A 24,006-nucleotide genomic window follows, 5' to 3' on the forward strand; every position below is an offset into this window, starting at 1 on the left:
TCTTCCGATCTGATGGAATCCCTGCCCAATCTGAATCTGTGAAGCACTGAAGCTTCACTCCCTCTGTCCATCTATACCATAATCTATACTGAGATGTGCCTATGAGGTATCTCAGCACATGCTTCACTGCCTTACAAAATAGTTTGTTAGGCTGAACCATAGCTTGACTCAACTGGTTCACCACAAAGCACAAATCTGGTTGCGTGTTCACTAAATACATCAATGAAACCACAAGCTGCTGATAAACAGTAGCAGCTACTACCTCACCTGAAGTAGCATCCTCCTTCCTCCAATTACCTACTAGAGGAGTCTTCATGGGCTTGCACTTCTCCATGTGGAATCACCTAAGTATCTCATTGGACTACTTGCCTTGAGACACAAACACTTCCCCATCCTTCTACCACACTTCCATGCCTAGAAAGTAGTGCATGGGACCCATGTCTTTCATCTCGAACTCTCTTGAAAGGTCCTCCTTGCAAGACTTGATCAACTAATCATCACGACCTTGCAAGACTTGATCAACTAATCATCACCTATCAATATCAGATCATCAACATAAAGAACAATGATCAATAACTTACCTTCTACCATGATGTGGTAAAGGTTCGCATCTACTTCACTCTTTGTGAAACCCAACCCGGTGAAATAGCTAATGATCCTAATGTACCAAGCACGAGGTGCTTACTTCAGCCCATACAAAGCTCTCTTGATTCAACACACATGTGACTCACGATCAAAGGTCTCAAAACCTTCCGGCTGCTCTATGTACACCTCTTCCTCAATCTTTTCATTGAGGAACACAGTATTCACATCCATCTAATCGATCTTCCAACCCATCTGAGCTGATAGTGCCAACATTGATCTGATAGATGAGTAACTTGATACATGAGAAAAAGTCTCATCATAGTTGATCCCCTCGACCTGTGAGAAACCACAAGCAACAAACCTTGCCTTATGTTTCTCCACGCTGCCATCAGCTGCTTGCTTTACCTTGTAAATCCATTGGGAACTCACCACTGACTTGTCCTCCGGTCTTGGGACAACATCCCAAACATTGTTCCAAATGATGGATTCATACTCCTCTACCATAGCATCAGCCCATACTGGTTTCTACACTGCTTCCTCGAAGGAAGATGGTTTGGTCTCTACACACTCCCCAACTAGGTCCATGTAACTAGTGTACCACTTGAGTGATCTCCTCTGTCTGTGCTGAGAGGATGGTTGTCCCAAATTATCTCTCACATCCATCACCAATCTGTCAGCTTCCTTTGAGATTTTCTACCCATCTCTGGAAGACTCTACATGAGTGGATGTCTCCCCTCCTGGGTCCTCTGCATGCAGCTGCTCCGCATCAGTCTGAGGCTCCTCCTCCTTAGGAACCAAAATTTCCTCCTCTGCATGCAACTTGAGCTCCTTCTCAAGGGAAACTTGCATGGCCTTCTTCTTGTCGAACTTTAGATCTCTGTGTACCACTATCCTCTGACTGGTAGGCAAGAACACCTGATAGTTGTGGGGTGTATGAGTGTACCCCACAAGTATCCCCAACTCAGCTGTTGGCCCTAGCTTCTTCTGGGAATATTTGGTCACATGGCAATAAACCAATGATCCAAAGATACTGAAGTGACTCACATCTAGTCTCTTCCCAAAGAAGGCCTCCACTGGTGTCTTCATCCCCAATATATGATGTGGGCTTCTATTCTGCAATTATACTGCTGTATTTCATGCCTCAGCCCACAAATGAAGTGGTAAGCATTGGTCATGCAACATTGCTCGATATCCTCCCACAATCGTTCTATTCTTCCTTTCAGCCACCCCATCCTGTTGTGGGTTATGGGGTGTCATCAACTCTCGTTTAATTCCTTCTGCTGCATAAAAGTCCTTAAACTATTGGGAGACATACTCTCCACCATTGTCACTTCACAAGGCTCTTATTGTCTTTCCAAATTCTTTCTCAACCAAGGCTTTGAACTCACACAACCTTGAGAAGGTTTGATCCTTCTTCTGCATTAAGTAGATCCAACATCTATGAGAAAAATCATCAATAAAAATAACATTGTACCTTTGTTTAGCGGTGGAGGCTGTCGAGAAACGTCCACACACATCTGTATGAACTCGCTCCAAGATTTCTCTAGCTCGACTGTCTCGATCTTGAAAGGAAGATTTTGCATACTTACCCAAGGTACAACCTTTGCATGTATCCACTTGCTCCAGTGTACCCTTGCGAAGTCCGATAGAAATTTGTTGCATGATCTTCAAGGCCCCATGGTGCAAGTGGCCCAATCTTCTATGCCATAGCTCGCCAATATATTTCCTTTGCACCAACTCTGCTTTGGAACTCAATGCAGCACAATCATCTACCTCTAGCTTGTAGAGATTCTTTACACAAATCCCAATCCTCTTAGTCTGTCCAGTGCCAATATGCCTCGGGAATTCCTTTCCTTTACTAAAGACTACATCATAGCCTTTGTCTTCCAACATAGTGATGGACACCAGGTTCTTCTTCAGACCATGCACATACTTTACATCATTCAGGGTGAGAGGAGCTCCATGCTCCCTCTGAAACACAACCGTACCTTCACTTGAAACACGGTACTTTCCATCATTTCCCATCTCTATGCACATCTGGAGGTCCTTCTCCTCCAAGGTACTAAATAGACTGTTGTCATCCGTCATGTGGAATGAAGCTCCACTGTCTAGGTACCAAACACAACCCACCATCGATGAAACCATGCATGCGATGAGGATGAAATCTAATTCGAACTGTGAGGCCAGTGCCTCACCATCTGATCCCTTTGAGGATCCCTTCTTGGATTTCTTTTGTGGACAACCTGTTGCATAATGGACCACCTCATGACAATGAAAGCATCACACTTTCGATTTGTCAATATTATTCCCACCATGGTAGGAACTTGATTTGGAATGGGAAGCCTTCCCCTTCCCTTTCCTCACCTTACTCGCTAAGGCTAGATTTTCTTCATCATCTTGCTTTGATGAAGATCCATCTCTAATGCTTCTCCTTATCTCCTCCTGCATCAGATCCGACCAAAGTCGTTCCCAATCTGGCAGTTTCTCTCTTCCATTTACTGAGTCTTGGTAGCTATGCCAGCTCTTAGGAAGACCAAGGATATCAAGACTCACCACGTCATCATCGACTGTCGTGATTCATACACTTCGAAGCTCATCCCTGCAAGTGGTGAGCTTGTTCAGATATGTAGAGATCGTGTCACCCTTTTCACACTTAATTTTCTGAAGCTTGTCTTTCAGTGCCAACTTCCTCTAATCACTGCTATTCTGATATAGATCCTTCAAAGTTTTCCACATTGAAAATGGTGTCTCCTTCCCATGGATACTCGAGACAATGTGGTCTCGAACTCCCTCCAGAAGAATTCTCCTCACTCTAGCCACACATTTCTTCCACTCTGCCAATTCTTGGGCATTAGCAACTGTTGGCTTAGGGTCTTCTTGATCAATGAAGTCCTTCAAAACGTTGTCCTCTAATACTGCTTCCATGCGATCCTTCCAGGCTATATAATTCGAGTTGTCATCCAGGGCATACTCAAGTCTCAAACTGTTGAACGCCATTGGTGAAATTTGAGATGTGATAAGAATTCAATTTCTATAATCAGGAACTTCAAACTTCAAAATTTTCCCTTCTTTGTATATTGTTCTCCGCTTTGATCACCTTTTCTCTGATACCATGTAGAATTTCCCACTATAGATCACCTGTAAAGCTAAATACTTTATCTACTTCTACAAACAAACTTGTGCAAGCTTAATCGATTTTGAGCAACATCAAATAGAACACATATAACAGAGAATGAGAAATCAATCACACATGAACACAGAAGAATACTCTGGGGAAAGCCTCAGCTAAAAACCCCGATATTTGTATTATCATACAAGTGGAAATATCTCTGGATTACACAAATCTTTAGCTCACAAGCTATCCAGCTCTCAGTACAATCCCTTAATGCTGCTCATAGACTGAATAGACACAACATATGCCTTCCCTCAGTCCTCCAAGCCTCCTATTTCCTTGCGCAATTTCTCCTAGGTCCTCTGGCTGCCACTTGTGTGAATTCACCTCTCACACAACTCACCAAACTCAGAAGTAATTGCGCAATCTCCAAGGGATGAATTCCTTCTACATGCAAGAGATATCCTCAATGGAATATTCTTGCAACTGATAGTACATTGTCCCATCATCTGATCTCAACTAGGTCTCTGATTGAACTGACACGCATGAGTTATTTATGAGAGAATATTCAGTTATTTGAAGTACACTAGTTACATGCATGCATGCATTAACTAACTGAACTCACAATTAGTTCCACAAACTGTTGGAACTAATCTAATTGGACTTAACTCAGTTAACTGAGCTAACTAATTACAACTCAAAGTACAACTCATCCTGATCTCCTTAATTAAGGGATAACTTCCTCAATCAAAGGGAAAATTGTTGCATGTCTTCACATAGACTTCATGTTTGATTTTCTCCAACTAATTAACTCAAGATGAACTAACTAATTATTTTTCAAATAGCTGCTAAGATCAAATTCGAATTTTAATTCTCAATTTTAGTTCAAGGACTAACTAAAATTGGAATGTATCCCAAAATGATATTTATAGTATTGCTATTTTCACTTCTATATTTAGCATTTCTTGTTTCTATTTTCAACAGTTTACCAGTTGGTTTCCTATAGATAAATTTGTGTACTTGCGTATGTGATTGATGCATGTTTGTGAATTTTGTTCTAAATTGTGAAATAATTTTGAAAGAGAAGTCTAATAAAATTGTGTCTCTTGTTTAGATTAAATTTCTTGAGCAGTTACAATTCTATTACAAAATTTATATATGTTATCAGAGTATAATTCACATTATAACAAGAATTTTGAAGTGTTCCTCAAGAGGTTTAAATTTGCAGCTTCATTGTATCATGATTTCTTCCGGATCAGGAATATGTCATTCAATGGTTTGAGGTTGGAGTATGCCTTGGAAGGAAGCTAAAATTTCATTTCCTAGAAAGACTGCATGGAGATAGTGCTTGATGAAAATGGATTTCTAGAATACATCATGTTAGATATTTCAAAACCAGTAGAATTTGATGCACATAACCTAGCCCAATTGAAGAAAGATGTAGCCAAGGAGAGGAGAATAATTCTGGAGGGAGTGAGAGATCACATTGTCTCAAATATCCATGGGAAAGAAACTCCTTTTGCAATGTGGAAGGCACTAACTGAGATATTCGAGAATAGTAGTGACCATATGAAACTAGCCCTCAAAAATAAACTTCGAAAAATTAAGATGGAGAAGAATGATATTATTCCACGGTATCTCACCGGATTTACACAAGTTCGGGATGAGCTTGTAGGGGTTGGTGTGAATATTGTAGAAGAGGAACTAGTGAGCCTAGCTCTTTTAGGCCTTCCCAAAAGCTGGCATATCTGCTAGTACTTGGTGAACGAGAGGGAAAATTTACTGAATTGGGAAATTTTGTGGTCCAATTTGGTACAAGACAAGATCAGGGGAAATACCAAATATGGAAGTTAATTCGAGGGAGAGGATGAAGAAAATTTTGCATTGCTTGGAAAGGGAAAGAAAGACAAAGGAGGTAAGAAGAAAGACTTTTCCAAAATAAAATGCTTCAATTGTCATGAATTTGGGCACTATGCTACAAAGTGTCCACACAAAAAGTCTAGTAAAAAACTCGGGAGGAGCAGCAGGTGAAGAATTAGCTTCACAATTCAAGCTAAACTACACTCTTATCACATGCATGGCCAAAAACATGATGGGGAGTTTGTGGTACTTGGATTTGGGTGCCTCATTCCACATGACATGGTGTACAAAGTTTTTTAATGACCTAGGAAATATCTCCATATGCATATTAAGCTTGCAGACAACGGAAGGTACAGTGCTACCAGGATTGGAAAAGTAACCTTTGAGAGGGAGTCAAGATCCCCTCTTCACCTCAAAGATGTCATGTTTGTTCTAGACCTAAATAAAAACCTCATCTCTGTAGCAGTTTTGGAATACCACGACTATTATGTAATCGTCATTAAAGGTAAAGCCTTTCTGAAGCACATAGCTTCTGGAAAGGTGAAGCAGATCGATGTTCATGTGAAGAACCTGTATAAACTTGATGTGGAAGTTTGTGTTGCATTAAGCAGTAAAGAAAAAAAAATCCATAGTCATGATGTAGTGAGCTCTGGCATAGGAGATTGGGCCATTTTCATCATTGTGCCTTAAAAATTATGCAACAAATAACCACTTTCCTCCCTAAAGAATCACTTGACCAACAAGATGTGTGCAAGGGTTGTACCTTGGGTAAGTATGTGAAATACACATTCCATGATTGAGAAAAAAAAGAACATGCAGACTTGGAGATATTCCATTATGATGTTTGTGGACCCTTCTTGACAACCTCCACTACCAACCATAAGTGCTATGTTATTTTTATTGATGATTTCTCAAGAACGTGTTAGATCTTATTCATCGGAAGAAGGATGAGGAATTATGTACATTTGTAGATTTCAAGGCACTAGTTGAGAAAGAGGTCAACAAGAAGGTGAAGTCTCTTAGGAGCGACAATGGAGGTGAGTATGTTTCAAATCACTTCAAGGATTTCTGTGTGAAATAAGGCATTCGAAGAGAACTGAAATATCCCCACAACTCACAGTAGAATGGGGTAACTAAAAGAAAGAATCAGAGCATTGTGGGAGTTGTGAGAGCTATGCTATAAGACCAAGGCCTACCAGTGAATTTGTGGGAAGAGGCATGTACCAATGTAGTCTACTTACAAAATCAGAGACCTCATCAGATTTTTGATATGATTACACTGGAGGAGGATTTCTTCAGGAGAAAGCCAGATGTGTCTCACTTCAAAAAATTTGGAGCCTCTGTTTACTGCCATGTCTCCAAAGATTTGAGGAAGAAGCTTGAGCTAACAACAAAGTTGGGAGTTTTTTTTGTTTACACCAAAACTCCACATAACTATCAGGTGTACTTACCTTCCCTCAGAATGACATTTTTGTGCAGGGATGTAAGGTTAGATGAGGAGAAAGCAATGAGATTATATCTTGAGAGGGAGCTTCAGATCCCACCAAAAAAGGAGATTTTAGCTTCAAAAGAGGAGCCTTAGGAAGTTGTGGAGTAGCCACAGATGGAGTATCAAAGAGGAGGTAGAGTGGAGACATCCACTCAAGAAGAACCATCCAAAGAAGGTAGAAAGAGAACTAGGGAAGCTAATAGATTGGTGCAAGATGCGAAGGAGAATATGGGAGCTTCTTCAAATTTATGTAGGAAAAGGAGGTCACCTCAGAGGTACACTGGATACATGGATCTAATGACTGCGCTTATAGAGACTAAGCCATACTCTTTTGAGGAAGCATTTGAGCAACCAATTTGGGTTGATGCTATGGTGGAAGAATATAAATCCATCATGAAGAACAATGTTTGGGAAGTGGTCCCAAGACTGGTAGATAAATCAGTTATGGGTTTGACATGGATCTTCAAGGTTAAGCATGTGGTAGAAAGAAGAATAGAGAAGTATAAGACCATATTTGTGGCCAAAGTATTCTCTCAAGTTGAGGGAAGTTTCTATGAGGAAATCATTGCTCCCGTAGCAAGGTATTCATCCATCAGATCAATTCTTGCACTAGTTGTAAATCAGATGGAAGATCCATCAAATGGATGTAAAAATAACATCTCTCAATGTTGTTATTGAGGAGGAAGTGTACTTCAAGAAAACAAAAGGTTTTGAGACATTTGATCAAGAGTCTCATGTGTGCAGACTCAGGTGAGCGTTGTACAGTCTCAAGCAGGCACCCCGAGCTTGGTACACTCAGATCGATAGTTATCTCACTGGATTAGGCTTCATCGAAAGTGAAGCATATGAGACCTATATCATATTTTGGTAGAAGGTAAATTGCTTATCATTGTTTTATATGTTGATGACTTAATATTGAAAGGTGATGAGCAGTTGATCAACTCTTGCAAGGAGGACCTTCCAATGGAATTTGAGATGAAAGACATGGGTCTCATGCACTACTTCCTTGTGCCAGAAGTATGGAAAGGTGATTGGGAATTATTTTTGTCTCAAGGCAAGTATGCCACTGAGATACCACAAATATTTTGCATGGAGAGTTGTAATCCCATGAAGACACCTCTAGCGACCAACTGGAGGAAGGATAATGCCACTTCAAATGAAGAGTTGATGCTACCATTTACCGGAAGCTAGTGGGTTCAATGATGTACCTTCTAACCACACGACTAGGTATGTTATATGCAGTCAACAAGCTGAGCCAAGCTATGGTAAGGTCAACCAAATTGTATTGGAAGGTAGAAAATCATGTCTTATGGTACCTCAGAGGTACTACGCAATGTAGATTATGGTACAAATAGGCAGAAGGAGTGAAGATGTGTGGATTCATAGATGTAGATAAGGTACGTAGTACATCCAAATGGAATAGTACATTAGGTGGAATTTTCAATGTTGGGTCTGCAACAATTTCCTAGTATAGCAAGAAGTAGAGGTCTGTGGTGCTCAGCTCAGTAGAAGTTGAATACATGGTTGCAAGTCAAGAAGCATGTGAGGCGATCTGGATGAGAACGATACTTGTGGGTTTATTTTGTCAGGAGATGGATCCAGATGTGATCAATTGTGATAATCATAGTTGCATTAAGCTCTCTGAGAATCTAGTATTTCATGATCGATCTAAGCATATATGAATCTGGTGTCATAATTTACAGGATTGTGTGTAAAGGAGGATAATGTTGCTACAATAGATTTCGACATAGGAACAAGATGCTGACATCTTAACAAAGGCTTTGTCAAGAGGGAAGTTTGAACTCGATAGATACATGATAGGGGTGGTTGAAAATCCCTTTCTTTCTAAGAGGGAGTGTTGAGAAGTGTAGCGAGAAAGTCTAAATTTGACTTTTCCTTGGTCAAATTAAGAAAATTCGAATTTCCACATCAGTAAACAACTTGGAGGTAGTTAAGTGGGGTGACATGACTCTTATCACTCAGTTAGCTCAGTAAATTTGAGTTAGAGGGCTTGGAGTTCAGTTATGCATATGTGGTTTCTAATTTGTGTTGGTTTGAGGGGGCTTGACCCAGGTTCAGAGTGTGTTGTGCACCAACAAAACCCTCAACTACTTGCCCTTTCATTCTACAAATATCGCACCAGAAACCTGGATTTACTGGATTAGGTTCTCCACTAGCAATATAATCTCTAAACACTAGGAATTTATCCTTATAATGACCCTCTTCTTTGCATTTTGTACACCATACTTCTGATATTTTTGGTCTGTCTTCATTACCTTCTTCAAATCCTACAATTCCAAGGTCAGATTGGCTAGCTGACTCTGTATCTGTTACACTCCTGCATGAGTATCTCCAACTGGCGAAGCTTCTAACTTCATCACAATCTCCAATTCTTCAGCTTCAGTCATGATATTTTCTTGTGTCAAAGGTAATCTAATATGTGGTAGTAGTGTGGCTATGAACCATTCTTTGTGTTGTTGTGGGGGTATTTCAAAGCTCACTTGACCCATCAACACCTTGAATAGCTGATCCAACTCCCACATAGATTCATTCGATGCTTGCTTGATCTCTTTTAGCTCTATGATACATTGTGATTCTGATTTTGGCTTCTTAAATTATGACACCAATTCTTGCTTAATTTCATTAAACATAACATTTGACTTACTCACGGAGTATTTCATATACCATGTCACTACTCTCTCCCGCAGTGATGTAACGAGTTGCACCTTCTTTACATCATCATTATTAATATGTCTCGTCGTCCATACTACATCAACTATGAACCAAAACTGATCAGGGTCCCCTGATCCCAATCCTTTAAAGACAGGTAGTTTAATGTCATCAACCATTCTTCTTCTTCTTCTCGAGGGGCTAGGTGGAGGTGGAGGTGGAGGTGTAGGGGACATATGGGGAGGGGGGTGGGGTGTGAGGGGGTTAGATGGATGTAGGTTTACTTCTTCCTTCTTCGCTCTCAAATCCTAACAGAGGACTATAGTCAATCTCAATATAATTCTTTGGCTCTATTCTATATTGCTTCCCACTTCACGTAGCTCCATGTTCTGACTTATTTATTCTTTTCCCAAACATTAATCTGACTGCATCCACATAATCCCCTTTTCACACAATAACATCTTAATCCGAAGCTTCAGATAATTTAAGAACTTACCTCATGGTCCTTTGAAGAATCTTCATTCAACTTTTCTATACGACACGATCTCGTCGATTGTGAACTCAGAGATAAATCCTCCCAAAATGTTATCGATCCAGGAATCATACAACACTTGAGATACTTTTATCGATTCTCTTGGGCCACTGTAGCAAATCAGGATTCCACTCCTTAGGTTCATCGCCTTTGAAACAATTCTTATGCTATGTCACTTAGATACCCACTCATACAATTCAATGTGGAACGAACAAAAGAAGATTTCATATTGCTCTTTGTAAATTCATTTATGCAACCAGGCTTCAGTCGATAATCTAGGTTTTTGTTTTCTTTTTTTGCAAATTCTCTTTCTTTCTATTCAACCCACTCCTGAATATCTTTCTTCGACGGATGTCAAAACATATTCCTTAAGAAAATCCCGGTCCTAACAATGGAACCATTTGTTGGTTTGAGGGGGTTTGACCCAGGTTTAGAGTGTGTTGTGCACAAAAACAACCCTCAACTACAGGCCCTTTCGCCAACGACCTGCAAGCAGATCGTAGTCTCACCCGAAGCAGTTATGGGAAGTTGCAGAACCAGGCTTCTGCAACCGACGGGATACCCACAAAATGGCGTTGTGTATTTACTTCTACTTTATATTGATCTTATGGCTTTGCATGCATAAGAACTTCACACAGATGATTAATTGAACAGATTCACATTAAACCCATAAACTCTAACAAATAATAGTATATCTTACAGTTCTTCACATAATTTAGTGAGAAACATGCATAACCAAATACATAACAATAGAAAATACACACATAAGAGATACAATACTTCGCCAAAACTTCTTCTTTATTAATATAAATATTCAGTACATATACTTCTTCGACCTGCACACCCAACTGCAGGTGGTCTACACACTCAGTTGCATACTCTTTCAGGCCTCCGCACACTCAACTATGGATCCTTACCCAAAACTACAGACTACAAATGTGAATACAGAGATTCAATTCACTTATGATGACAATACCTTATCTCCCCCAATTACAAAGTATTACATCTCCTTATATACATTTCATCTTTACAAAAAACATGGTCCACATACCATGGATCCACAAAACAAGGAATAATACCCGATACCCATTACAAAATAAGGGCTTTGTCCCATCCCCAAAGCCCTAAAATACCGCGCGATGAATATATCTTTGCCAGCTCTGTGTTGTTTGCTCCTTCTTTTGTGGGGTCTTTTACCCAAAAATTGTACCAAGTTGGGTCATGCCCAAAAATTTGTAGCAATCCAGTTATGTTATTTCCAATTGTACTTAGTTAAACTAGTTCTAGGTCAGTTGTGCAGTGGGGCAACAGTCTAACTCAATGATCATCTAATTAATTGATCAATGAACCAAAAATGGCTAGTGCATGAAGAGAATTTGAGTTCCCCAATTGTGGTGAGGATTCCAAGGCAATGTAACATCAGTTGTAGACTAGTCTTGAGTGTACAGGTGTTGCATGTGATTAAAGATCCAACCTTGGGAATTACATAATCAATTGGAGGAAAATTCCTAAAAAATAGGGGCCTAATTCCTCAATATTTGTGCAAGTAAAAAGTGGCTCAAGAAGAGCCATAAATTGACCAATTTTGGGTCATAGCTTCTCATCAAGCAGAGAGAAAGGTTATTCACTTACAGTTTGAGCTCAGAGCAGGCAAGAAATTGTAATACATTATCTATTCATCTGAATAATGCAAGCGGGCTTAAGGGTTTTTTACCAGTTGGTTTCCACTAGATAAATTTGTGTACTTGTGTATGTGATTGATGCATGTTTGTGAATGTTGTTCTAAATTGTGAATTAATTTCTACAGAGCAGTAGAGTAGAATTGTGTCTCTTGATTTAGATTAAATTTCTTGAGCAATTGCAATTCTATCACCAAATTTCTATATTATCTACTTTATTATTCCAACACCAAACAACATATTTAAATAATATATTAATATATTGTAATTGCAACTATTGTTTGAATATACATTATTAAAAAAATATAATTTAAATATAGTTATAATTTTTTCATGTATAGTTAATCTATATAGTAAAAAAGGTACAAAGTTAATTTAATTTGTTTTGTTTTTCTTTTTTCAATTACAAAAAAGTAGTATACGTACCACTTTTCATCGAGGAGGTTTGGTTTAAGTTAGAGGGATTGTCCCTATACTTTTGAGCCTAACGCAACCACCCACCATCATGCTATGCAAGTTAACCAAGATTCAAACCTAGGCAGGGTCCAAATATTGGTCAACAAATTCTTTCTAGTGTGAGATATCCATCGTTTGACCTAACCCGATGTTGGGAAAAATATATGTATTATAATTCCAAAATTTAATTATTGAACTGGAATCATAATACACAAAGATACTAGAAAAATATATGCAAAATCAAAGCTTAATCTAGTCTAATCTAAGGTTGAAAACTATTGTTGCAAATTAGCAAGTAAATGAGATGTTCATGAAACAAAATATAAACACATTGAAACTAAAGATTGTCTGGCTAGTCATTGCCTTAGATCCCATGGCACAATCCTGGAATGCAATCTTTCATTACTCTCAGGAAAACATTCATGCATTCAATAGTAGGTTGGATTTGAAGAAGGAAGTATTCTAGTTCTGGTAATTAGTTTCTTGAAATTAAATGTTGAAAGTAAAGGAAAAACATTGAAACATAAAGTAATGTAAAGGCATGAAAGCAATTTAATTAATCTAAGCTAAATTAATAAGATAATGAGGCAAGGCACTACCCATCATTGAGGGATCCTTATCAACTTGAGTAATGCTACCAAGAATATACACAAATCAGACCGAGACAACACACCAAAGATAAGGAATATGAAAGTTCCATTGAGGAAGAAATCAACACTATTACAAGGAGGGCAACATACAGACTTTCTACCACAAAATAAGTCTCCTATTAGCTACCTATCTCAATCCTATTACATAGAGTAAATAATCAGAACTCCAAATTTGTTATAAGCTTGAATATTTGTATAAGATGAGTACCAAGATGGATCAAAACCAATCCCCCAATCTCTTATTTGTCTAACTATGAGATACATTCAAGATAGAAAAATTGTAATGTTCAAGACAATATTGGGTGATTTTCTCCCCAAAATACAAATAAATCTCAACAAGATGATTTATATATCTTGAAAATAGATTATATTAATTCTTCTTGACATCTTGATGATTGATTTGGCATCTTCCTCTAATTTGGGTATTATGGAACTCTGGGAAAATTGTGCATTTTGGGTTGATTGACCTCAAAGACCGAAGTGTATCTTCAAACCATGATGAGTTCCAAGAAAAGATCCAAAACTTAACCAATTTTCTATACTGGGAACAAAACTCATCTTCCATAATTTTCATATTCACCTCCATTTCCTTGAGAATTCAGCCCAAAGTTGTCATTCTATAACTTTTGACCTGTAACAATATTTTAGTGGTGACACCTCACACGTGCAACCTAGGTGCAATATAACGGCTCAAGAATTAGTTTGACACCTCATGTAACAACCCAAAATTAATATATACAACTAATTACATCAATTTATGTGATTAATAATCAACATGCAATTATTTATGTATTTAGCATAGAATTTTCGATAACACGAGTAGAGATGACTTACCTGTATCAACAATATTCTTTCCTTGTGATTTTGGAGTTTAACATTACTTGAATACCGCTAACCGCAACAAATTTTTTGGGATGACTCTCCACGCAACCGTAGGCTCAGCTGCACATAATCTTTCTACAACTGGCCACCCCTGAGCCCTCAATCAATGTACCACTATGAGGGAATCCTTTGTCTCACAAAAATTTTCTCCCAAGAGAATGGATGAAGGAATGGATGAATCTCATCCTCCTCATCGTCCATTAAATAGACCAAAAAATGGAAAGGGATCCGCATGCACACATTCCATGTGTCAACATGCCAAATTTTATTTCTTTATTTTAAATTTTACTTAATTTAATATTTCTCTTAATTTAACTCTTTCTTATTTTATTCATTTTTAATTTTTGTTAACTTTACTTATTCTTACTATTTATATATATATATATATATATATATATATATATATATATATATATATATATATATATATATATATATTTGGAGTTATATATATTTATTTAGAACTCCAGTTTAATATTTACTATTTATTTACTAATGATATCTTTTATTTATTGTTTATTATTTATTTACTTATGTTTTAATACTATATTATTTTATTTATTTATTTATTATTATTACTATTAGGGGGTATTACATACTCCCCTTCTTTAAGGAACTTCCTCCCGAAGTGAAGTTGAATCATTTAACATTTTCTTTTATCTAGTTATTTATTACTTCATGTTTGTCCCACACTCTCTGCTGAACTAATATAACCAACAAGCATTGAAGGTTTCCACAACACCTAGGAAATCCCAAGGAATCTATATTCTTTTTCCCACTTTCGGAACTAGGCATAAGCCTCATTGGTCTATACCATAGCCTATGGTTGGCCCCAAGGCCCACGCTAAGGCTTAGACCTCATCTTCCCCAAGGTAGGCATCCGGTATTAGTACTTAATGACTCTAGGCATCTCGCAAGGATGGCCCACTCCCGCCACACTCATTAAGGTGCATAACCTAGGCATTGAAGTCCTTACACCCCCACCAGACTTTGGCATCCTAATCTAATATCAAGCACTTGGCCTACAATATCAGGCACTTGACCTCCTCAAGATGGTCTCATAGCCCCTCAAGAGTTATCCATCAAGAGATATACAAGATGAAGGAACCACTGCCATATGTAGTGTTGATTCAGCCTGTCTACAGCCCATATGGTGTTACGTATTCTCCCTCACGGGTATGGGCTCACACAATATCATCAAATAACCTATCCCCCTCGGTCTATTTGTGGAGTTCCTCTCAGTCACCACATTTCAACATGCAACCAATACATTAGTTATAATCATAGTATCATAGAAAATAATCCACATGCCAACTCTTACATGTCATCATGATAACATAACTTCATTGTTAATCACCACATTCTGAATAGTAAATAACTGCATGCTCATGCATGTCATAAAATCTGCATGCAATTACCACATGCTTCACATCATGAAATACCATCATAAGTTGTAACATTAACATATTTGTGTCAAAGATATATCATGACGTCACATAATAAATGAACCACATGCTAATATACATTATATTGTAACATCATAATCCCTATGCATATCATATCCATCATGAGCATACAACATCATTATCATATCAAACTAAATGAATAAGAACTACATGTGCATCATTAACCTCATACCATCATATCATGAAACATCATCAGTATGAGAATCATCTAAATACTTATGAAATACATAACAATAATACACTATAAGAATTATTATCATGATTCATCAGAAAAGCAATTTCATTTGCATGTATAAACATTGAATACTAATTATGGAATAAGATCATTCAACATCCATCTAGGATCTAGCTAGGCTATCTCATTAATACCATTGTATGATGTTTTCATCAAGACATCACCTATTTTTCAATAATCATTTCCACTTCTTTCAACTATGAAGTTGACGATTTACATAGTAGGTATAGTCATTTAGGTACATCGTTAAATTTTAAATAAATTGAATTATCTTGAGCCTAAACCTTTAGTCATGTATTCCTCTTTCCCAAGGAAATTTAGTGAAATTCATCATCAATATATTACTGGTTGTATTATTATTCCTTATATCATCAATATTAAAATTAAAAATCCATTATGACTATACATATTTTTCTTATCCATTCTAGTATAATTCTACTACACAACACACACACACACACACAAGGTCATCCTTATTTAAGTTTGTTATCTTTCTTAATAAACTTGCATGAGGGTTTGTTGATCTCTAGTGATTTATCCATCATTGTGTAATTATCATTGTACATCCTCAAAAGACGTACTTATCTCATCAAGTTCTCATCTCAATACCATGTGACCTCACTTCTTTTGTCAATTTGTGCATAATTCTTCTTGAAGTCTCATTATATAATTTACAACAACATATGTTCTTATGCTTGATGCTCAATGTTTTCTCATCAGTCTACATAATTTATTTCCTTTTCCATAAGTTAAACAATCGTTATCCTTGATCCGTTTTCATAGTTTATCGCTTGTCATTTCTCATCAATTACAAGTATTCACGACTTCCAATTTTAACACTTTTAAATTATGTAGGTCATCACTAGGACCCTTACCAATCATGTTGTTAAATCTACTCATCAATATCCTTAAAATAACTTTCCACTTGAGATAAACCCCATAATTTATCCCTAGACATTATTACATTTTCACAATTCCCTTCATATTTTAATGTTATGCACCTTAAGAATTGTATGAACGTTAACTAGCTACTCCAATATTAAAATACCATATTGTTGTTATTCACATTAGCACCATGCTTGACTATCACTAATGTTGGACTTACCATGAAAATACTACCTTTACACTAAGGCATTTTCCCTTTTCCACTTGCAAAATCTTCCAAGATTATATTTTATCTTTTTTTATATTCCCCTCATACAAACATTCATGGGTTTATTACTTTTGTAATAAAATGTTACCATATTTCCTACAACACCTTAGAAATGATTCTCATATCATCTAATCCTTGATTGGTTGATTGACATTATATTCTTTTGAATAAGCATCATCCTCCATTAACCCTTATAGTGATTCTCATCATGTTTCCTTGCAAGAAATTTCCTTTTTCTTCCTTCATAAGGTTTTTTTTTATCAAACATACATGGGAGATATTGGAAATTGGATTTATAAAATTCCTTCCTTTCTCACAATTGTTGTCTCTTTATAATTATTTTCCATCATTGTGTCTTAATAATAGGTTTTTCGTCCTTTGTGGGTAGTTGCATACTATCTTAATGTATATTACTTCCAGCTTTGATTGCATTTTATGTATACATTTAGGGAAATGTGCTACCTTTCTCTCACTTTGCTCAAGGATGATTTTCCACTCTCTTTTTTTAAAACATGTCACATTGACCAAGTTATCAGAATTATCAATGTAGTACATGTTACTTCAAGACTATGGAAAACACTTGAGATACATCTTGAGTGTTTCAATGCACTCAACAATGCATTGGCTTCACACTCTATTTATGAGCAACAACATGTTGTAAGAAATGTTTTAAAGGCTTTAATGATGTCTCATAGACTTATCCAAATTTGCTTCATTTTCATTGATGTATCGAATTCCTATCAATATCTTCAACGTTATTTCACGAATGTGATTTTAATCATATCCACATTTTTTTATCATGCATGTCTTCTATGCATAAGCAACATGTGTGTTACAATTTATTCTATAGACACTCATTCAAAGTAAATAATCGTGCTTCCTTTCTTCAATAAATAACATCCTCAAAGAAATACACCAAATAAGCATTACTTATGTATTAAGCCACAATAATTCAATGCTCAGTTTCAATCCATTGTGCATTCTCAATCATTCACTCCTCCCTACACTATAAAGTTATCATAAGTTGCTTGCCTTCTTATTACTTCTCAAGATTGTGTGAGCAATAAAATATGGTTTCAATCATTGCATCAAACTTGTATTAAAAATATCAATATTTAAAAAAACAAGAAATGTCTTTCAATCCATTACCAAATTAATATATATATATATATATATATATATGATTGTGTGAGCAATAAAATATGGTTTCAATCATTGCATCAAACTTGTATTAAAAATATCAATATTTAAAAAAACAAGAAATGTCTTTCAATCCATTACCAAATTCATATTATTGGTTGATATATATATATATATATATATATGAATGATTGTGTGAACAATAAAATATGGTTTCAATCATTGCATCAAACTTGTATTAAAAATATCAATATTTAAAAAAACAAGAAATGTCTTTCAATCCATTACCAAATTCATATTATTGGTTGATATATATATAAAGCTTTAAAGTTATATATATATATAACTTTAAAGCTTTACTTGTCTCAATTTAAACAAATATTTTATCAATGAAAACATATTCTATAAGACTATATTAATTTTTGTTAAGATAGCAAAACCACTGCTAATAACAATAATATTCATTTCTTACTTTATTATTGACCAATATTATTAAAAAAAATATATTAACATAAAATCTATAAAATATACTTTATATTTTAATTTTAAAATATCTAACTTAATATTAAGTAAATATATATAATTCTATAATATTAAAATAAAATACATAATTATAAATATACATCTACATCATATACTTTAAACAGTTACACCATAACATTTGTTTTATGATTTAATTAGTGAAAGTATTACTTAACGCGTATAACGTTATACCAAAGCATCATAAAACTACACCAATAATTGGTGACACAATTATTGGTACCCAAGATTGTGTTTTCCGTTGAATATCATAATAACTTGAGTAATATGCACATATCCATAATGACATGGTTGTGTTTTGGAGGGCTTGCGTGGTATGATTCCACAATTTAAAGAATGAAAAGAGAAATAACGTATTGCCACAGCGTGATTAGTATGTAACTAATAATCACACTTAAAACGTTGTGGGGTTCCCAAACTTCAAAATTAACATAGGTTGGGCAAATAAATATAATTGATTAAAGATTTGTAATCGAGTGAAGATTTATACTCTAGATTTTGAATAGCCAAAATTTTAATGGTATCTGGGTTAAAGGTAAAGTCACAAGGATCTAACTGAACAAAAATTCGACAATCCCAAAGGGAAGAGTTAACACAACGAGAACTAGAGTTATTAAATAACAGACTTGGCAGATTTTGGAGAAACTTAGTAAATTTGCTTACCAAAACCACAAAGTGGGTAATGTCTTTTCAAAATTTAAACTAAATAATTTTAAAGCCATAAATTGAAGGTTGTTTATAAGTCATGTTTTCTATAAAGCACTTCAAAATTAATATTGGATATCAATGATCGATCAATCAAACCAACCTCAGTTAGCCAATATGTAGAATAAAAGGTAGGCGGGTGAAGAGGAAAGACAAGCCAATAGAAACTATCTATGCTCCTTCGGTAATTAACCCCAACTCAAATAAGCAATATTGTCTTTTCTAGTTGCAGTGGTGAGACATAATCAAATTATGCTACAGGGAAGTTAAGAAAGGAGAGATCCAGAAGATATTAGTTATAGATTTGGGAAGAAAAATTTATTAAGAGATGTCTTATTTGGAAAAGACCATAAGCCTTAAGAGTAGAACTTAGCCTCTCATACTATATGTAACACTCCAAAATTAATATATACAACTAGTTATATCAATTTATTTGATTAATGATTAACATATAACTATTCAACTATTTAGCATAGAATTTTTGAAAACACGAGTAGAGATGGTTTATTTGTATCAACAATATTCCTTACTTTTGATTTTAGAGTTGAACGTTATTTGAATCTCGCTAACCGCAACAAAGTTTTAAGGACGCCTCTCCACCCAACCGTAGGCTCAGTTGTACATAATAATTTTACCGCTGGCCACCCTCGAGCCCTCAATCAACGTACTACTGCTAGAGAATCCTTTGTCTCACAATACTTTTCTCCCAAGAGAATGGATGAATGTCATCCTCCTCATCGTCCATTAAATAGACCAAAAAATGGAAAGGGATTCGCATGCACACATTCCATATGTCAACATACCAACTTTTATTTCTTTATTTTAAGTTTTACTTCATTTAATATTTCTCTTTTTTTTTCCCGTAGAAAAAGTCGTAATTTCTATTAAGTCAAAAGAAATTACATTCTGTAGATGCTGAGCATATGCATACTGAGGCTGGATGCCTCTCAAAACTGTCTAAAAGAAACTGTGATAATAGTTCCAAAACTGGAAAGGTAAACAAAAAGAAATCATTCCTCTCCCCAACTGTTTATCTCCACGCAGGGAGTGTGCCACCTCAGAGAGGTATATATCCAAAAAAAACAGCAAAAAAAGAACATATACTGTGTATGTTTTCCGGTGCTGTATACATACTGTTTTATAGCTATCATCATTACTGTGCAGCTGTAGCTTGCTGCCCAAAAATAAAAACTATGATTACCCGCCTTGGGTCGATACAGTTCATAAATAACAGATTATATATAAAAGCAGAGGAAAAACAGTATTTTGTGTATGATGGGACCCCTTTCAGTGCTGAGCTCCCCTTTGTGCCTGTTGATCATCAAAGGGTCTGTGGTAGTGTTGAAAGAAGGTTCCATCCAGTTCTTCCTGGATTAGCCAGTCCTCTTCTTGCCTCTGCGCTGCTTGCTTGGAAAGGTAGTCCGCCCGAGCGTTGCGCTCCCTGTAAATATGATGACAGTCAAATTTTTCAAAAGCATCTGTTAGTCTGAGTGCCTCATCCAGTATATGTCTCAAAGAGAAAGCAGTGCATATTGATTTTCTGGTGAGCCAGTTGCAGACAAGTTTTGAATCTCCAAACAATTGTAGTTTTGTGCATCCTTTCTCATGTGCAAAGGAAATGAGGTGTTTTGCAGTGGTGAGCTCGGCATAATTGTTTGTGCCCCGTCCCAGATGAATTTGGAGCATGAAATAGTGGTTTTCTCTGAGGTAGAGGAGGGCTCCCCCCCCACAGCCTTCCTCTTGGGCTGAGCCATCAAAGTAAGCCCAGGGGATAGATTTATCTATGAGTTCTGGGGTTATAGTCCGAGGAGGGGCTTGTGGAGGATCATCGGGTATGAGTGCAAGATCTGCAAATATGTGGGCAATAATGACAGGCCAGTGAGGAGGTTTTTGGTCGAAAATCGCACGATTCCTTGCTATCCAGATGGACCAGCACATGAGGAGTGGGATGTTCTTATCTTTTCCAGAGTGCTGCTCCTGCCAGTTTTTCCAGGCATCGATGATGGATAGGCCATGCCATTGATGGAGGGAGGGGGAGCGTGAGGTAAGAAGGGACCATTGTTCATAAACTACCGGGCAGGAAAGGAAGAGATGTTCAGTGTCTTCATCATTTCTTCTGCACAAATGGCACCAGAAAGGTCCATAGAAGGATCGTTTTTTCAAGTTTGCCCCAGTAGGAATTTTGTTGTAAAGGATAGCCCACATGAGCAGTCGCGTTCTGGGGGCTGCTTTTAGATGCCAAATAGCTCTCCACCATTGCTGTGTATTGTCGGGCTGATATGGTTGCATGAGCTGCAGGTATCCCTCCTTTGGGGTATATAATCCATTTTTAGCTAGTGCCCATACAATCTCGTCTTCCTCCTCCGATATTCTGATGTGTGCTTGTGTGAGGGCCTCAGTATATGACTCCCATTCTTGTCTCCATTGTTCCGGAATGTGGAGATCTAGCGTTGTCTTCCAAGCCTGATGAAGAAAACTGGAGTTTTCTTGGTCTGCAATATGAGCAACATGTGTGACACCCTGATCCATTAGATGTGCTATGAGCTGCCCAGATAGCCTATGCATATTGCCGCATCCAATCCAGGGGTCTATACCAATGCGGACAGAATTCCCCTGATGGATTCTCCATGTAAGTCCCTCCCGAATTAGGGGAAGGGAATTGAGGACTGCTTTCCAGATGATTGAATGTCTTCCACTTCCCCTGTGTTCCCTGCGAATCCAGCTGTAAATGCTTTCCGGTGCAATGTATTTTTCCATAACTACTTGTTTCCAGAGACTATGAGATGTGAGAAGTTGCCATCCCAATTTTGCTGCCAGAGCATTTGCAAATAAATCTAGTCTCTTTATTCCCCAGCCTCCCCATTTTTTAGGTCTTGCAATGGTGTCCCATTTTACCCAGGCGAAGAGGTTTCCCTGTTTGTTCCCCTTCCATAGGAATCTGCAGCAAATTTTTTGAAGCCTGGTTAAGATCCCTCTTGGTATCCAAGCCAGAGACATCCAGTACACCGGCGTAGCTTCCAGCACTGCTTTTATAAGAGTGAGTCTTCCTGCCCTTGTGAGGTATCTATTGTACCAGACATTAATTCTCTTCTCCACCTTTGTGATTAACCATATCCAGTCAGCTATTCTATATCCTCCATGTTTCACACGGAAACCCAGATACTTCAGCCCTTCCTCCATAGGGTGAATTTGAAAGGGGAAGCGATTTTTTGTGTAGATGATTTCTTGTGGAGTACAACCAAGAGATGTTAAGGTGGATTTTTGAACATTTATAACCATACCTGTGGCTTTCTGGAAGAGATCAAAGACGTGTTGTAACGTTGATGAGTCAGCCATGCTTCCATTTAAAAAGATAAGTACATCATCCACAAACAGAAGATGAGTAAGGGAGCAGTTGTCCGTAATTTTAATCCCTTTTATTCGACCTCTCCTGTGTTCAGTAGCAATCAGCCTGCTTAGCCCTTCCATGATGAGTAGGAACAGAAGGGGAGATAGGGGGCATCCTTGTCTGAGGCCTCTTTCGGCTGTGAAGAAAGGGGTGGGGGAGCCATTTAGGAGGACACTGAACGGTACATCGGAGATACAGCTCATGATTCTTTTAATGAAAAGGAATGGGAAACCCAAATGGGTGAGAAGCATTCTGATGTATAGCAAATTTACCCTATCAAAAGCTTTTGAGAGGTCAACCTTTAGGATCATTCCTTTCAGATTCTTGCTCTGCATTGAGTGAAGAAGCTCTTGAGCAGTACCAATAGCTTCATGGATCTGGCGTCGGTGGAGGAAAGCAAATTGTTCGGAGGATATATTGGCCGAGAGGATGGGCTTGAGCCTGTTCGCTAGGATTTTTGCCAAAATCTTATAGAGGCAGTTACAGAGCGAGATAGGCCTAAAATCATTAAAGGATTCTGGCTTATCAGATTTGGGGATGAGGGCAATGAAAGTGGCTTTGATGCTCGAGGGGACAGATCCTGTGAGGCTACAGTGATTGATTGCTTTGAGAATGTCCTTTCCTAGCAGTTCGAAAAAGGCTAGATAGAACTCAATGGTCCAGCCGTCAGGTCCCGGGCTCTTGTCCTTTTGGAAACCCCTGATGGTAGCTTCCAATTCCTCCAATGTAATTTCTTTTGTAAGCTCCTCTGCATCTTCATCATCCACAAATCTAGGGAAGAGTTCTGCCACTCTCATGATTTCTAATAGACTTGCTTGTCCCGGGGCCTTGTATATGTTCCTGAAGTGCGATGAGGCTAGGTAGGCAAGTTCTCCAGGATTGCTAACCGGATGTCCTTGATCATCTTGCAGCTCCCAGATAGTGTTGATCGCCTTCCGACCATTTGCAAAGCGATGGAAAAACTTTGTATTCTCATCCCCCTCCTTGAGCCAAATGGCTCTGCTCCTTAGTCTCCAGGAGTCCTCCCTGTCTCTGAGAACCTGTGTTCTCCTATTGATGAGGCCTTCATACATAGATTTCTGGTCTGGGGATATATAAGTTCCATCTGTGTGGGATTCAAGAACCTCGATAGCTTGTTCAGCAAGAGATATTGTTTGATCATCCTGTTTTCTCTTCATTTTTGCCCAATCTCTTGAAATCACTTTGATTTCGGAGAGGTTCCTTACAAAGCCAGTGGCTGGGTCTGCATCCTCAGGAATCGGATGTGCTTTCCAGAAATCAGATATTAGTTTGATGTAAATGGGACTCTTTCTTATTTTATTGTTTTTTACTTTTAGTTAACTTTACTTATTCTTACTATATATATATATATATATATATATATATATATATAGATATATAACTCCAGTTTATTATTTATTATTTTAAAGAATTATTATTATTATATTCTATTAATTATCTATT

At 37.3% G+C, this 24,006-nt stretch overlaps 1 protein-coding gene across 1 annotated transcript; it reads right to left on the reverse strand.

Moving 5' to 3' along the window:
- Window positions 1–20,441: 20,441 nt before the first annotated feature.
- LOC149162075 (uncharacterized) lies at window positions 20,442–23,720 on the reverse strand. Its single transcript, XM_089435093.1, has 3 exons — window positions 22,815–23,720; window positions 22,050–22,218; window positions 20,442–21,964 (listed from the first exon to the last, which is right to left on the reverse strand). Exons 1-3 carry the CDS (start codon window positions 23,718–23,720, stop codon window positions 20,442–20,444), a joined length of 2,598 nt encoding a protein of 865 aa, XP_089291219.1.
- Between the last annotated feature and the right edge of the window lie 286 nt (window positions 23,721–24,006).

This window comes from Pinus tabuliformis, chromosome 5_2 (assembly GCF_031772625.1).
Source record: "Pinus tabuliformis cultivar Carrire ecotype Pingquan chromosome 5_2, CPIR1, whole genome shotgun sequence".
NCBI lineage: Eukaryota > Viridiplantae > Streptophyta > Pinopsida > Pinales > Pinaceae > Pinus > Pinus tabuliformis.

What these genes read in the sequence shown, in the direction of transcription:
- LOC149162075 (XM_089435093.1), bottom strand. Translation starts at nt 23,720, where the DNA reads ATGAAGAGAAAACAGGATGATCAAACAATATCTCTTGCTGAACAAGCT. An exon ending in TCTCAAAAGCTTTTGATAGG is followed by an intron (nt 22,219 to 22,814) that starts GTAAATTTGCTA and finishes CTGGTACAATAG; the next exon opens with ATACCTCACAAGGGCAGGAA. An exon ending in AGGGAAACCTCTTCGCCTGG is followed by an intron (nt 21,965 to 22,049) that starts GTAAAATGGGAC and finishes ATGCTCTGGCAG; the next exon opens with CAAAATTGGGATGGCAACTT.